Source organism: Ornithodoros turicata, chromosome 5, assembly GCF_037126465.1.
Source record: "Ornithodoros turicata isolate Travis chromosome 5, ASM3712646v1, whole genome shotgun sequence".
NCBI classification, from domain to species: Eukaryota; Metazoa; Arthropoda; class Arachnida; order Ixodida; family Argasidae; genus Ornithodoros; species Ornithodoros turicata.
The window spans coordinates 57,845,728-57,860,908 of NC_088205.1; the positions used below are offsets into that span (position 1 = coordinate 57,845,728).

The 15,181-nt window shown below is 46.2% G+C and overlaps 1 protein-coding gene across 1 annotated transcript in view; it reads left to right on the forward strand.

Moving 5' to 3' along the window:
* Positions 1-15,037, forward strand: part of LOC135396076 (glutaredoxin domain-containing cysteine-rich protein CG12206-like) — a 74,777-nt gene extending 59,740 nt beyond the window's left edge. Inside the window, exons 3-4 of the mRNA XM_064627115.1 lie at positions 12,603-12,668; positions 13,760-15,037. Of these exons, the coding sequence (XP_064483185.1) occupies positions 12,603-12,668; positions 13,760-13,951 (258 nt within the window). The 3' untranslated portion in view covers positions 13,952-15,037. The remainder of the gene's footprint in view (positions 1-12,602; positions 12,669-13,759) is intronic.
* The last annotated feature ends 144 nt before the right edge of the window (positions 15,038-15,181 follow it).

Sequence of the window (15,181 nt, forward strand, 5' to 3'; positions counted from 1 at the left end):
CTTTTTAGGTAAACTTGGTGGTTGGATGGTTTTAAGAAAGGTAAAATTGTAATAATAATGTTTTATATAGATTACAGAAATCAAACTCTGCGGATGTGTGGAACATAGCTCCATCTTTTCTTCTGCTTTGTCTCCCTTGCGATTTGACGGTCTGTTATGACAGCACTTTAAATTTTCGAAAGGAGGTTTTTTTTTATTGCATTTGGGGCTCTGCGTCAGTGGTAGTAGCTCTGGTTCATCGGAGCGTGGGTTCCTGCACGCTACCAGGTGCAATGTAAACGTGCGCGATGCTTTATTGTAGCCTCTCCGTAAGATTGCGCTCATGACGTCGAATATTGCTCGAAATCGCGTTTTGTGGCAGGTATTTTACAAAGGTCTGCCTGAATGACCTACGTAATTATTGTGCAAGAAAACAATGAAGTGCGCCGACGGATTTACGCCAATCTAATCTAAACAGTACGTATACCCAGTGATGGCCAGTAGTTAACTACATGTAGTTCAACTACTAGTTAAACTACCTGATTGTAGTTAAAAAGTAGTTATCAACTACTTGCAGAGATGTAGTGTGCAACTACTAGTTAAACTACTATTTCGAGTAGTTAATTACAGTAGTTAGGTTACTGCAGGCGCCAACTACTTCCGATTTTGCCGCAAGCTTTACGGCACGATTGTGCTTCCGACTTTTACCTTGAGCTACTTGTTTGATGAGAACGGAGGTGCAGAGCAATTGTGTCGTGCATGTGTACTAAATTTTCACTTTTATCACTGCTTGTGATTCATATTTAGGGGGCTAAGAACGCTATAGAATGGGATTGGTGTTGATGGACAACGTTAAGTAGTTATAGATGTAGTTAAACTACACTGCAGTAGTTAAAGAAGTAGTTTTAACTACCTCCCCTGAAAAGTAGTTTAACTACTAGTTAAACTACTCCATCGCAAAGTAGTTAGTAGTTATAGTTAAACTACTGTAGAAGTAGTTAGTGGCCATCACTGCGTATACCACTGGTACGCATGAGCTCGATGGCATGTGTCTTTACTGAAGACACTCTCTTAATGTCCACCACGTCAAAGACGTCCACCACGGAGCAGTGGCTCCGCCTAAACCTCCAATCTAAAACAGTAGAGGAAGAACATGTGACGTTACTCAGTAACAAACGGCGATACAGTGTACCCTCATGAATGTGAAGCCATTATGGCGCGTTTCTACATGTACATAAAAGCACGAAAGTCACCTGACTGGCTACCCGTCGTTAGCAGACATCTTCCGTCAGAAGCGCGCCGTTTCCGGAACTTCTCGGTCTTCTGGCTTTACTGGTTCTGACCTCCCCGCTTACAATGAGAAAAACTTCCTGATTTCCTGAAGCGCTTAAATGTGGGTGAAATGGAGTCGGGTGCTCGTTTATTTGGAGTCCGCATTTCTTCTGACTTCATTGTAGATGGAGGATGCTGCGAGAGGTTCGTGCAGTACAGAAGGTCGGGTAGCGTGCTCTTTTGTTTCCTGATGGTCACGGAGGGTCAGTCGCGTGTACGGTCATTCGGCTTGCGGGGGCCGAAATGCTCGTGACACGCAGTAGGCGTAGGCGGTTGCCTTGCCTTCGGAAGCTTCTGAGCACCGCAAAAACAATGCGACACTTAGATTGGTAGATACTCTGCGTAGGCTAAGCATGGGCGCCGCAGTTCTTCGACAGAACGATCGGAGCATATCCTGGAATTTCGAAGGTCACATCAAACAAAATATGTCGTGGAAATACTGACAGGTGGACAAAAGCGATCCACGGACCCACCACTGTGGTATCGCTCATTATCGTAGCTGTCTCCAGGCCACAAGTCAAGGGCCACAAGATCATCATCTTTACTTTGAAGGCTTAATGTAAAGTCTTAGTTAAGTCTTAGTCTTAAGACCACAACCCACAGGTTATCATGATCATCAGCTGTACTTTTTTATAATAGCATAGACTACATTCCTTTCATTTTTGTCTATTTTATCGTATTGTCGTTGTCGATTTTGTTTAATCGGCTTCTTTTCATGGGTATCACATCAAATAGGTAAACGCAAGCGTATACAGCCCGCTGTCCAAGGAATTGACAGAACGTTAGCACCACAGTGCATGTGGCACCTGTACAGTGCTGGACCAAAGTTTACGGAACACGCTCCGGCGCATTCCTTCCTCAGAGTGACACGCTAGCAGCGAATGGTACCGTACGGACTTGCAATCACGTGACTGGGTTACCTAGGCACACGTCTGTATAAGTCCGCACAGTCCCATTCGTTGCCAGCGTGTCACTCTGAGGAAGGAATGCGCCGGAGCGTGTTCCGTAAACTTTGGTCCAGCACTTGGTGGTTGGGAGTATTTATGTTTGTGTGTGTGACGTAACCAAACAATTGCAATATGGAGCGTCACGCTCGGCGCCGGTGAGTTTACGTATGATGGGATGGCGGAGCACACAGTGCTCCGACACGCTTTTTATCGATCACTCTTTCTCAAATAATCGTGGAGAAAGTTCAGTTCAGAACGAAAGAGCTTGAATGCGAGCCGGATTATCTGGGTATTAAGCGAGGGTGCTGGTCCAACACGAAAAAAAAAACGTATTTCAAGCAATCTTCAGTCTCCTGCTTGCCTTCCGCCCAAGTGTCCTGAGCAGGAGAGAAGCGCTGATTTATTTTCTCGTTCATGTGGTGTTCGTCGAAAGGAAATTGAAAATGGCTGTTAGCACACCTTTCAGTTTGTTTGTTTGTTAGAAAAAGTCTCAGTTGTTGTTTTTTTAGCCGAAATGTCTCGTTAACACTTTGCTAACACTCTGCACATTTCTGCCTTTTTCGACTATATTTTTAGTATTAAGGACCTTACGCATTTCGCCTTCAGTTCTTTTACATGGAACGAGAAAGTGAGCTTTCTCGCTAAACCAGGGGATTTGTGGCCTGACAACCAGGTCATAACTATTCGTTTTAAGGAAAGGGTCTATACGGGGGGGATGTATTTATTTTGACAAAAGAAGTCAGCCAGAGAGGACGGCTTGCCATCATATGCCTCGGTCCTATGGATATAGTACTCTTACCTTTGAAAACGGCGCATAGACAGCTTTCTCAGGTGAAAGTTTAAACCCGTTTTCATGAGACCATTTAATTAGCTTCTTAATAGTTAATTGAAGTTGTCTCTTGCGGGTAGCCAGGTTAGTAGAGCTACAAGATATTTGTAGGTCGTCTGCATACTAAGGAATATGTGATGGAAAGAGGAATATCCTTAACTTCATTATTCTTCATATCAACTTCATAACTAATTCATTTTGACGATAAAAAGAGATGATACGCCCAGGACAGATCCTTGTGCGTCCCCATTTTCTTGTATGAAATGTCGAGATAAAGCTGTCCCAAGCTGAACTCTCAGTGTTCTCCCCCGAAGAAAATTTCCTATTCAACGCAGAAGGCGACCACATATATCGAAGAAACAAAGTTCTCGTCGTATCCCATATCGCCATATCGTGTCGTACGCCTTCCCCAAATCAAAGAAGACTGATATGCAATGCCGCCTCCTAACAAATGCCTCCCGAGAGGATCATTCTAGTGAACTACACTAACGTGTTTCACTCTCTCTCTCATGCAGCTAAACGGTTCTGCATACAGGGTAAAAGCAGAGACCACGTACTTCACTGATATACTGTCGACGTTTTCCTTTTCGTTGCACTCCGTAACCTCTCCTGAGTCACCGCCTATGTTGATTTTCCGCGTTCGTCTGCGGCGACTCTTGCAATTGGTGTCAAGCAGGCACCTGATGCTGCCGTTCGCACCGCCAGCGTATTCGTATTCAGGACGTACGCTATGCATTTCTTCTTTCTCGTATCCGTTCAGGAAGGAAAGACAGCAGACAAGGAGCACACGTTTTTAACATGACGTGTGACAGGATGTGTGCCCCAAAGCTTCCGACGAGCGCTATCTATAGCGCTAGCAATTGGTGTCGCCGTCGCAGTCGAAAATCGCACTGTACTATTACGTCCGTGGATGCCTACCACGGGGAAACATCCCATGTCATCATCACTTCTCCTTCATTTATTGTTGTTGTTGTTGTGGATACCTCATTCTTGTCTCTTTTGCCTGAAGCGACGAGATCTGCAATAAATTAAATTTAAGCTTGCTATTACTTACGTGCGGAACTATTTTCCCGTTTCTCACGTGGCAAAAAAAAATAAAAAAAATAAACCTAAGCACACCTGGAATATGCCACCTCCCCCCCCAGAAGTCCGTATGCTACAACCGGTCCGCTTTTATTTTAGCCGAAGCCAGGAATTTTTTTTAGTCCAGTCGCGTCACACACCGCGTGTAACACGTGGCAGGCCGATTACAGTTCGCCGTTGGATAACACGTTTCTGTTTGACCAGCACACCAAGATCAACACCACCACGAGGGAAACACCTGCACTCCGAATGTCCCAGGGAGAGTTAACTTCACTCTTGCCAGTCCTACGACCCAAGGGTACCGTACGAAACTCACACGAGGACTGAGAACGAACAGCACATCATACGCGGTTGAACAACAACACTTTATTTTGGTAATCATTTAGGGGTGTCTCATAGCGACATGCACTACACTGCTAGAGATATAATGTCTTGAACATTTAATGATGAATGTCGCAGAGAGGAGCGAGGTCCTGCGTTTTCAGGAGAGATATGATCAGCTGGATTTAGCCATGGGCAAATTACGTAATTTTGTCATACCGAAAGATTGGCACAATTTTAATGAAGAAAAAAAAGGTGCTCCAAATGTTCGAAGTCACCACAGTAACGGCAGCTTGGTGAGTCCACAACTGTCGCAAGCGGTATCGTAGCTCACCAGTAAAATCAACACTGAGCCCCATCCGGTAAGCTAATACCGCCAGCTTTGGGACAACTCTTGCAAGTATAACCCGAAGGAACGTCCGGCCACGGGTCCTATGATGCTTCGAAGAAGGGAACGGCGGCCACCCCCCAGCTGCTATACTGGTACGTCTGCTGTATGAAAGAGCTGCTCCTGCGGTGGTGTCAGCCTGTTCATTCCCCACGACTGCACAGTGCATGGCTCGGTATTTTAAATGCGATAGCATTTATGAGCGAACCCTCCGAGTTTTCTCGAGGCGCAATATGTCGCAGCGTCATTGTCTGCTGGTTGGAGATCACGTGTTGAAGTACGGCTACAAATCCGTCGTGACGGCTCCCATGGCATTCCACACCGAGACTGGGAGGTCACCAGGGTTCTATCCGGGCGCCGGCTGTGCTGTCCGGATATTTTCCGTGGATTTTCCTCGCACGGCTTCAAGACAAGTGTCGGCACAGTCCCCTACGAAGTCGGCCCAGGACGCACGGACACCCCTCCTGCGAGTCGTGACTGTGCCCTGATGTTGGGTAATCCCCCCCCCAAAAAAACAACAACAACAACTGAAAACATTAGGTTAACCAATCGTCTGCCCCCTCTCCCGTCCCGAGTTACGCGCTCCGAAAAAGAAATCGCACCCCCACCCCCACCCTCTCAAAGTGCGGTGGCCTGGATCCGCCCCTGTTTGTAATGCGTTTATCATGTGAAGAGAGAAGACAACCGATGTGGTCATCTACTCGAGAAATGACGACACTATCTTAGCGATCAAGATAGTTACTCTCCCTGCTCAGGGGTGGCCGCTCGGTGCACCCAGGGGAGTGGGAAGGGGAAAGAAAGAGGGGAAAGATGGTGGTGGTACAGGAGAGGAAGCGGTGTGATGTCCCTCTTGCTTTGGGAATTGGGTAGTCGCGGAGAACTACCCACCACAAAAAAAACACACGGGCACCCCTCAGTAGCCTTGATTGGGATGCCCTCTGTACCACGGTAACCGCCAGGATGATTGGCGAAGTTACCCCAAGGATGCTCCCACCCTTATCGTGCTGGTATACATCACACCATGATCCTCTAACGGCAAGATCAAGAGCCAGATTCTAGCCAACTTCTTCAATTACTCTGCAAGCATCACCTTCGTAGAAAACTTGAAGGAACATGCCCATGATTCTCATAGGAGACTTCACTACGGGTATAAAGAAGCCGTAGAACAACTGGCTCGCGGACTTCATGAAAGAAGGGTACGATTTGCATCTAGCCAGTGACGATAAAATTCCCACAACCCGTACGGGAAGCGTTTATAGTTTGTCTTCGTCAGGTGCATAGGCAAGCTAGTGCTTGCCAAGTACGTCGGCTCATCAGTCTCCACTGCCTCTCTTGTCCATCGTCGGAGAATGCCCGCGACGAGCTCATATGCTATCGCATTTCAATGACAATCTGCACAGCGATTTCTGGCGCAATTTTGTTGTTTTGTTTTGACTTCGTGTTAGCGCCGCGAAGCAACTGTGGCTATGAGCAGCGTACAGACGGGGACAGATGGAGAGAGGACAGCAGGAAGGAGTGGGAGACAAGGGGGTTAGTGTGCGTCATGGGCCGATTTCATGTAGCACTGTGCCGACGTTCGTATGGAAAGTCTGCCGTTAATCCCAGGGAAACCTTCGACAGCACAGTCGGTGGTAGGATTCGAACCCACGACTACCCGGTCTTCAGCGCGGCCTTGGCTTTGGCTACCACAAAGGAGCGGATGCTTTTACCCACTCGGTCATGCCGCTGGCAGGTTCGAAACCCAATGGAAAGCTATGTGATGCGATGTGAAAAAAAAGGGGGGAGAAGACCCAGAAGTTGGGTGAGGGGCAGACACACATCCCGAACCAGTGGGAACATTTGTCACAAACGAGGAACCAGAAAGTGTCGCAAAATGTCAATCAGATGCGTTTCTTCGAGGAAACTTCGGAGCGCTTTCAATGCAGCCGTTTGATGATTGAATGGCCGAGTACCCAGGAGTTTTACAAGAAGTTCTTTTTTCTTGTTTCTGTCATATCACATCACAGTTTTACAAGGTAAAATGGCAAGGTCAATGTAAAATTAGGACAAGAGACCCTGTGATAAGCATAGAGGCCAACAACTCTAGGCTACATCTTTATTCACTGTACACGGACCACTGAGAGCACGTAGGTTGAGAACTTATGAAGCTTAGAGCCAGATGGATCCCGTGGAGCTCAGGTGCTGAAGCCGAGGTGGTGTGTGGCAGCCGTGAGCATGAGCACCACAGGGAGCACCACAGTGAGCATTCAAGTCACCACGTCTGTTAGGAAGGCACTGGAAGAAATCTCTAACCGCCTCCTAAGGGATGCGGACCGAGGGGGCGATATACACAGTACAGCCTTGGTGAGTGCAGAAGGAGGCTATCAAACAACGTACTCTGCTATCCTCAGAGCCTCAGAGGCTTTGGAGTGTTTCCCGTATACCTGTGTTCTCAATAGCCTATAGTGCAGACTTAGACTCGATTTATTATTAATAATTCCCGGTATATTGCGTTAACTGTACCTCACTTTCTTACGACAATGCTCACCCACACACTCACCGCATCTCATTAATGAGGCCGACGACGTGTCGTAACACACAGACCTCGAGGCTGTCATATTTGCTCACTCAGAAAACAAGCCATAATGTGGAACAGTCTACGCACCATGCAGGTAAAATGTGGGTTAAAGGTATCAAATTGAAAGACATAAAGCTCATAAAAGAGCGCATTCGATTCTACGAAGTGCTTTAGGGGAACGCATTACGTTGCTTGCGTTTCGTAGATGGTGCACGATTCCCCGTCCGTCTGCCGTAAGAGACGAAAAAGTGCTTCTGGTGATGAAGCACCTTCGGGGCCGAGCAGGGAGAAAACAGTAAGCGCGGAGGACGACGACCTCTGTGCTATGCATGAGCGAAATGAAGCAAACTGGGACGGGGCCACTTTACACCAAACGCTTCCGGTTCCACGTGAGTCGTTCTACAGATTCTACATGCAGCGTGAGATTTGATCGGCTCGTTGGTGCCGGGATTTGTTAGATAACGCAGGTATTCGTTCAGATGCGTCAAACCGACCCGCCGGAATGCGACAATAAAGTTTTAGGTCCGTCGTCTGCATAATTCGTTGTATTTTGTTGGTTGCACCCGCGAAACCTGGAAGGTAATCACATTCACTTGCATTACCTAAACTTATGTACATGGCTTGATACCTTGTGGTTTTACCACGTATCACGTTGTCACCCGGTTGACGTGCCAGTACCGCAGCATCATGCTGACCGGGGGAGTGGGTCCCGGGATGGCACTATGGGAAAGTGCGGACGTCGTCGGGCGCATTAGAGGGACTATAAAGTTTCCCGAACAAGCGTGTTATCGATTTATTCTTTTTGTGCATAATTAGTAAAGGCGAGTAACACCATTTCTATTGAGAACTCGTATTTTTATTTTCCAAGAGAACCCAATCCAATCAGAGTATCAAACATCGAACGTTTCAAATAAATAAATAACTTTTTTTTGAACGTTTCTAACGTTAATTCGCTACCCATTCTGATATGTACTGCATGTGTAGACAATGCCGGCTCTCGTAATGAGTGCCTATTTCTCCATTTTTTTTATTTTCTTCTCAACTCAATTCATCATGCGAAGTAGACGAATTTGGCCGAAAGTTGCATCGAGTGGTCTGTCTGTATCAAATATTAGCGCCCTTCATTATGTACAGTGTTCCTTCTTAGTTATTTATTTTATTATCCCTCTTTGTAAACTACGGTAACTGCTTTTTGCGAGGGTGAGAACAATGAAATTGTCCTGGACAAAAAAGAGGATAGTGGAAGCTCGTAGTTGTATGCAAGGCGTATTGCAACTGATGGAGCTTCAATAAAAACAGGTGATTTGCTCGTCACGCGAAACAGGCGAATGTGAAAGTTCCCAGGGAGATCTTGTTCCGTTTTCTATTTTGGCACGTATTGAGACATGGTTCTCTATAATCACTAGTTCTGTTCCGGCAATGTTGATTGTCATAGGCTACGCCCTTTTTATTACGCGGGACTCTCGTCGGGCGGCATCGAAAGCCTGTCGAAATTGGCCACTTGGCGATTGTTCTCCGTATAGCGCATGTAAACAGCAGCGAGAGCTAGTGGCTGAGAGTACACACAGCACGTGGATGATCAAAGTGGAGGATCCCAAAGTGGAGGATCAACGGAAATCGGGTCTACCGCCCTCACAACCACCCGGGGTCGTTGGAAGTCCCTCACGACAGGGAGGACTGGTCCTAACCGAACCGAACCCAACCTAACCTAACCTAACCTAGCCTAACCTAGAGGAGCCATTGATGTGCTTATTTGAAACGACTCGTCTGGTACAATCCGATCACAGTGAAGGGCGTAACGCATATGAGAAGGCAACGTCGCGTTCTTGATAACATTGAGGCGAAAAGGAAATTTGCGTTTGAGCAGCACAAACTGAAATATTTGTTGATTGATTCATTAAGTGCACTAAGATAATTGGAAGTAAGCGAGCGGTGGCGTGTTACTTTATTTTTGTTCTCGTCAAAAGCGCAATGGTGCCATCGGCAAAGGGTGTCAGTATTGTTGCACTAAAACGGCTCTGCCGAGTGTTCTGGCCATGGCTCAGGCAAAGACAGCAGATACAGTATGCTACACCTGTCATCAAGCAAGGCTCCTCGCAGCATGATGAGAGTTTCCTTCTCTATCCTCGAATGTTTCCCAGCGTTGATCAAAAACAAGTCGACATCCTGTGCTGGAGCGAAATCTGCGTTTTCCTGTATAGTGTAAGCAAGGCTACTGAATGGCGTGTCGCTACTCTTCGTGCGGCAGGTCCGCACATACAGTATCACATAGCGTAATCGGATGGATAGTACACTACCGCATGTAGTTACTCTGCACACTAAACTTTTTTACACCCTTTCCAGTGTAAAAATGGTGTTTGATAACTCACACCTATTTGGGTGTAAAGTCTGTAGGGTGTAAGCAGTTACACCCCCTAGAACGGTGTACCTGGTTCGTCCCATTAATGACCACTGGGAACGTACTAGACAGGATTTCCCAAGGAAAGTGGCAGGTCCCAACGGGCAATCAACGGAAACCTGAGGCTATACTTGTGGTACTTGAGTTACATACAGGTGCACGTCAACAGTAACACCTGTTTAACTCTGGTACCATAAATATATAGCGTCAGGTTTCTGTGTATCGCTCTCTTAGGCACTGGTCCACCTTTCCTGCGCCACACTGTATATATAGGGTCTTGGTAGTTGGCCTGGGTAAGAAGTCGTCTGGCATCATTTGCATATAATTTAATTATGTGCAGTTCTAAGTACTGTGCATGATGTTCAGTGCGACACTTAAAAACACTGGAGTGCATGGACCATCCTCACAGCACAGAACGAACAGAAGCTAAGGTGCATAAGTCCCATCGCTGCTAAAATTACAGAAATGCTGTGTGCAGCTGACCCGCCTTTTACACCCTATGGGCCTGATGACCTCACGGAAGGGTGTAAAAAGCAGGTAGAAGGGCGTAAAAAGCAATATACACCCACTTTACACTCAAATGGGTGTTAGACAGTTAAGTGTGGGGTGTAAATTGTGCAATACGCCCTTTTAACACCTAAAGAGGTGTGAAATTTTTTAGTGTGTGCGTGATAACAGAGCTGAAAGCGAGCTTGTCTCGGTCGACACGTACACATGAAAAATGGGGTGGCGGGATCCTTAGAGCGAAAGTTCAGGGGGGGCAGCAAAAACTCAGGGGGGACTGCCCCCTCTTCTTCCGCTTTCCGACTCCCCTACAACCACCACGATTACTTCAGCTTTCTTCAGGTTCAAACTTAGTCTCTCCATGCTTTTGCTTGGAGTGTGAGTTGCTGTGGCTAAAGGAGTTATGTACTTTCGCTCCATTTTCAACTTGAAAGTGCCACTGCGGACCAAGAAGATTTTCTTTCTTTTTCTTCTTCTTCTTTTTTTTTTTTTTTTTTTTTTTTTTGTTATAGATCAACCTCGCTCGACAATGGCGAAATCACTGTGCACACAATTTGCAGTTTGGAAAATAAAAATGCGAGTTCTGCAGTGTTGCTCGCCTTTACTAATTATGCGCAAAAAGAAGAAATCAATAAAAGGCTTGTTCGGGACGCTTGTTCGGGAAGGAAGTTGGGGGACGATGTAGGCTGTCACAGCCGCACAAGCCTAACTTAACGTAATACTAAACTAACCTAGTTTATGGTGTCATAGGTTAGTTTAGTGATAGGTTAGGTTAGTGCGGCTATGGCAGCTTGTCTCGCCTCCCCAAATCCGTTTCAGAAGGAAGTTGGGGGCGATGCAAGCTGCACCAGCCGCACCAACCAAACTTAGCCTATATTCTAAACTAACATAGTTTATGACGTCTTCGGGTAGTTTAGTGAAGGGTTATGTTAGGTTAGTGCGGCTGTGGCATCTTGCCTCGCCTCCTCAAATCTGTTTAAAAAGGAAGTTTTCGGGGCGATGCAAGCTGCCACAGCCGCACCACCCAAACTTGACCTATGTTCTAAACTAACCTAGTTTATGATGCCTCAGGTTAGTTTAGTGATATATTAGGTTAAGTTACTGCGGATGTCTTGCATTTTTGGGCATTTTGCCTGTAACATGTACACTTAAGACATCGGCGAATGCGCAGTTTCCTTACAGGGTCCCAGGACCGCCAAAAGACTGAGTGCTGTTCTTGATATAAAGACCATACTGTACACGCTGCGTTCACCTTTTCGTTTCGTACAAGGAAAGAAAAAAAAAATGTCTACTTGGTTTGGCCTGACGACTGGCACATGCCGGCATTGTCCTAAATGTCCGACGCAAACAGGTATTTGACGAAATGCCTTGCTTTACGAGAGGATAGAGAGGTAGCAAGCGAGCTGGGTGGTATAGATCCATAACTCCTATTCTCGGGTTTTTAAGTTATGGATGCCTTGCTTTGTTTAGGCGTTTCGTGAAATGCCTTGCCGAACCCGGCATTTCATAAAATGCCTGGAATCGTTCAGTCATTTAATGAAATGCCTGGTTTTGCCTGTTGCCTGTAACATCTGTAATGAAAAAACAGTGAGTGCAGTTAGTTATCATTGCCAACTATACCCTTATCACTGTGTGGACATGTATCACGCATACCGTCATGTAATCAGGTCGTGTCCGTTTGCAAGCGTATTTATTTGCAGCATTCGCGAGCGTGGTCACACGTTGGCGTTGTGGTAGTATTGACGTAACCGTGCTGTCATACATGCTTGTTGCGTTAACATGCCTTTTGTCCTTACCCGGTAGTGCTGATAATACTTCGAAGTAAACTAAATGAAAGTAAAATATGGGATGTACTTGTGTTACATGTCTGTATACCTATCATTCTCTTCGACAATGACGTTACATCGTCCAGTGGTAGATTTCAACGTGGGTATAAATAAAAAGTATGAGACCATGAGGTGCTTCCGAAAGAGCACGCCGTTGTCGGCCTCACATAGGTGGGTAACGTCACGACTAACGCTCTGGGGCAACGTGCGTCCTCGGCAGACTTCTTAGGGAACTGTGCCAACATATGTCTGACAGACAAAAACCAGAGCAAGTGCATTGCAGGCGTGACGTGATGGTATAGAACCGGTCAAACAGCGAAGACACTGATACCATAAATCAGTGATACGTTAACGAAGTCGCTTGAAGTATTCGTGTATCTTTTATTGCGGCATCTTCCTGAGCGCGTGGTAAACGCTTCCCTTTTTTTATTTTTGCAGGGTGCCGAACTGGTGGAACGCCTAAATGAAACTGGAGAACTTCGCCAGATGTTGAAACCCTACAAGGTAATTCTTACAATAACGGGAACCGTTACTCATTCGATACACCAGGACAGGTAAAAAGGAAAAGAAGGCATACTATACGGGATTTTTGTGTTTTTTTGTTGTTGTTGTTTTTTCCTTACAGATTTTTTATTTTAAAGCTGTGAGGGCAGCACTGATGCCATTTTTGCAGACGGGTAATGACTAATGAGGCCAGGCAGACCTCCTGTTGGTAGGCGTATGTAACTACTGGACGACTAATGTGTACTGACGACGCGAAAGTGGGCTGTTCATCAAAACCTACTCTTAGTAAAGAACAATCGCACCGTTACCTTGGTAATGCGTATAGTACACAGTAAAATACGCTCAAGCCTCAAAGTACGCAATCGTTACAGGGTTTGCTTGAAAAAGAGAGTGGATTCAAATAACGATTACCTCCAATTTTGCTGTCTCGCATGTTCTCCAATACACCTAATTAAAGAGTTAATTATTGCGGTTTAGGTAATTAGAGGTCCAGTAGTTACATACGCTTACCCACAGGGTGTTTGGCCTCATGTAGACACATGCATGAAGTCTGAAGTCACACATACGCATGAAGTCTGAAGCGGGAAAGAGAATGCGAAATCCCGTGGTTTAGGACTGGAAAAGCTGCCAGGTATTGGTGTTATGTCTCTAATATGGCGCTGTGAGTCTATTTACTAAATCAAAGTATACTTATTTCAGCTTTTGCTAGCCGAAGAAAAACCTGGAAAGTAGAGTCTGTTATGGGCACCACCTAGCAAACTGTCGTGGTGCGACGCGACGGTGACGTTGCACAAACAAATGTCTTTTACATTTTTCTGTGCGGGCTATACATTCTTAGCATTCAGTTTGAAACTCAACTTTGTCGGTTATAAAAACTATATCTATAACAGTCCTTCTAACTTCTGATTAGAAAAGTCACGTCTGGGAACCTTTGTGGACCTAGGCAAATCTCTTCAAAAATTCGAAACTTCGTCCAATCGCGCAAACAAGCTTGTCCGACCGGGAATCTCAGGCTCGCGAAAAGGTCGAAACATGACTAATACCAGGCGATTCTTCCCGTTGAAAGAAACTGATTCCTTTTCCTCTTGCAGAAAACCTGTGTTGGTGGCACGTGTCCAATGTGCGGCGGCTACCAGTACCTCCCGTGTCCGGTGTGCGGAGGCAGCAAGAAGTCTACTCAACATCGACACCGCTTCTCTTCTTCCATCATCTACCTACGCTGCCTCAACTGCGACGAAGGCGGTCTCGTGCGATGTGAGATGTGCCTACACGGAGACGGCTGAGACAGCCCCCCATAGCAAAAGACTAACAAAAGCCCGTGCAATGGGACCCACTACAGTGTGCAGCCTAGGCCATGTCGTAGCCCGATGGATTTTAGGGCGCTGTGAATGTTGGTGGCGCCTTTGAAATGTAACGCTGGATCTGACTGTGAACGATACACGGGCATCAGTGTGTAGTACTTGTGTGGCGTAGCGTACCACACTAATTTATTCTCTTTGACGGAGAATGCCAAGGTGAACGCGCGTTCGAGATGAACTACTGGTTTTGATTGAAGGAAACAAAAAAAAATTGTTGAACATGCACAATGGAGCGCGTATTTGAGAAGTGACACAACATTTGCCCTCTTCAGAGTTGTAGAGAGCATCACGGTGTCGCGACACGGGGACAGACCAGGTCATACCCGTCTGTCCAGAGCAGGCCCTCGCCATAGCTTTGGACAATGGCTTTAGGCAGTGGCTAGACAGAAACTACAACAATGTTGTGGTGCTGCCGTGTGTGAGTGCGTGGTGCATTGACTACTGCAAGTAGCTGGCCGGCTGCACAGGAAAATGGGGATCATCACGTTCTGAGGGTGACGCTCCGTGCAAGGCAACAGTGCTGATATTGACGGTTAATTGCTTCAATGTAAATAAATTCTAACCATCTGCAGATAAATCAAACTCACAATAACGGAACGTAAAGTCGCCTTGCATGAAAATACATGAATCCACATCTCTGTCACTACTGGTATCATCAACACTCTCTCAAGCATCCCATTCGGGTTATGCAGCATACAAGGCATACTTAAATCTATAAGAGTCAATTACCGCCAGGGCCTGCAAGAATTCCCGCAGTGAAAGTTATTAGAGGAGACTTCTCCCGACATGACTATCTCGACACCAGCGTCGCTGACTTTACGTCGTACAAGGCGTTTATTGCGGGGACCGTTAACATGTTGCCGTCTGTAGTCCAAGGCTTGTGCGTATTTTACTGCGTACAATACGCACTAACAAAGTAACGGTACGATTGTTCTTAACTAGAGTAGGTTTTGATGTACAGCCATCACACTGACCAGCATAAAGGTAAATAAAAATGAAGAGAAAAACACAGAAAAATATGGTGTGTTGTCTGAATATTTACGTGAAATAAAGCACCCATCTTCCGGGTAGCAATACAAGGCATACTAGGACTGTCCGCCCTCCGTAGTGGCCCTTCTGAAGCTTCAGGACTGTTCGCATGGTATATGGCACTAA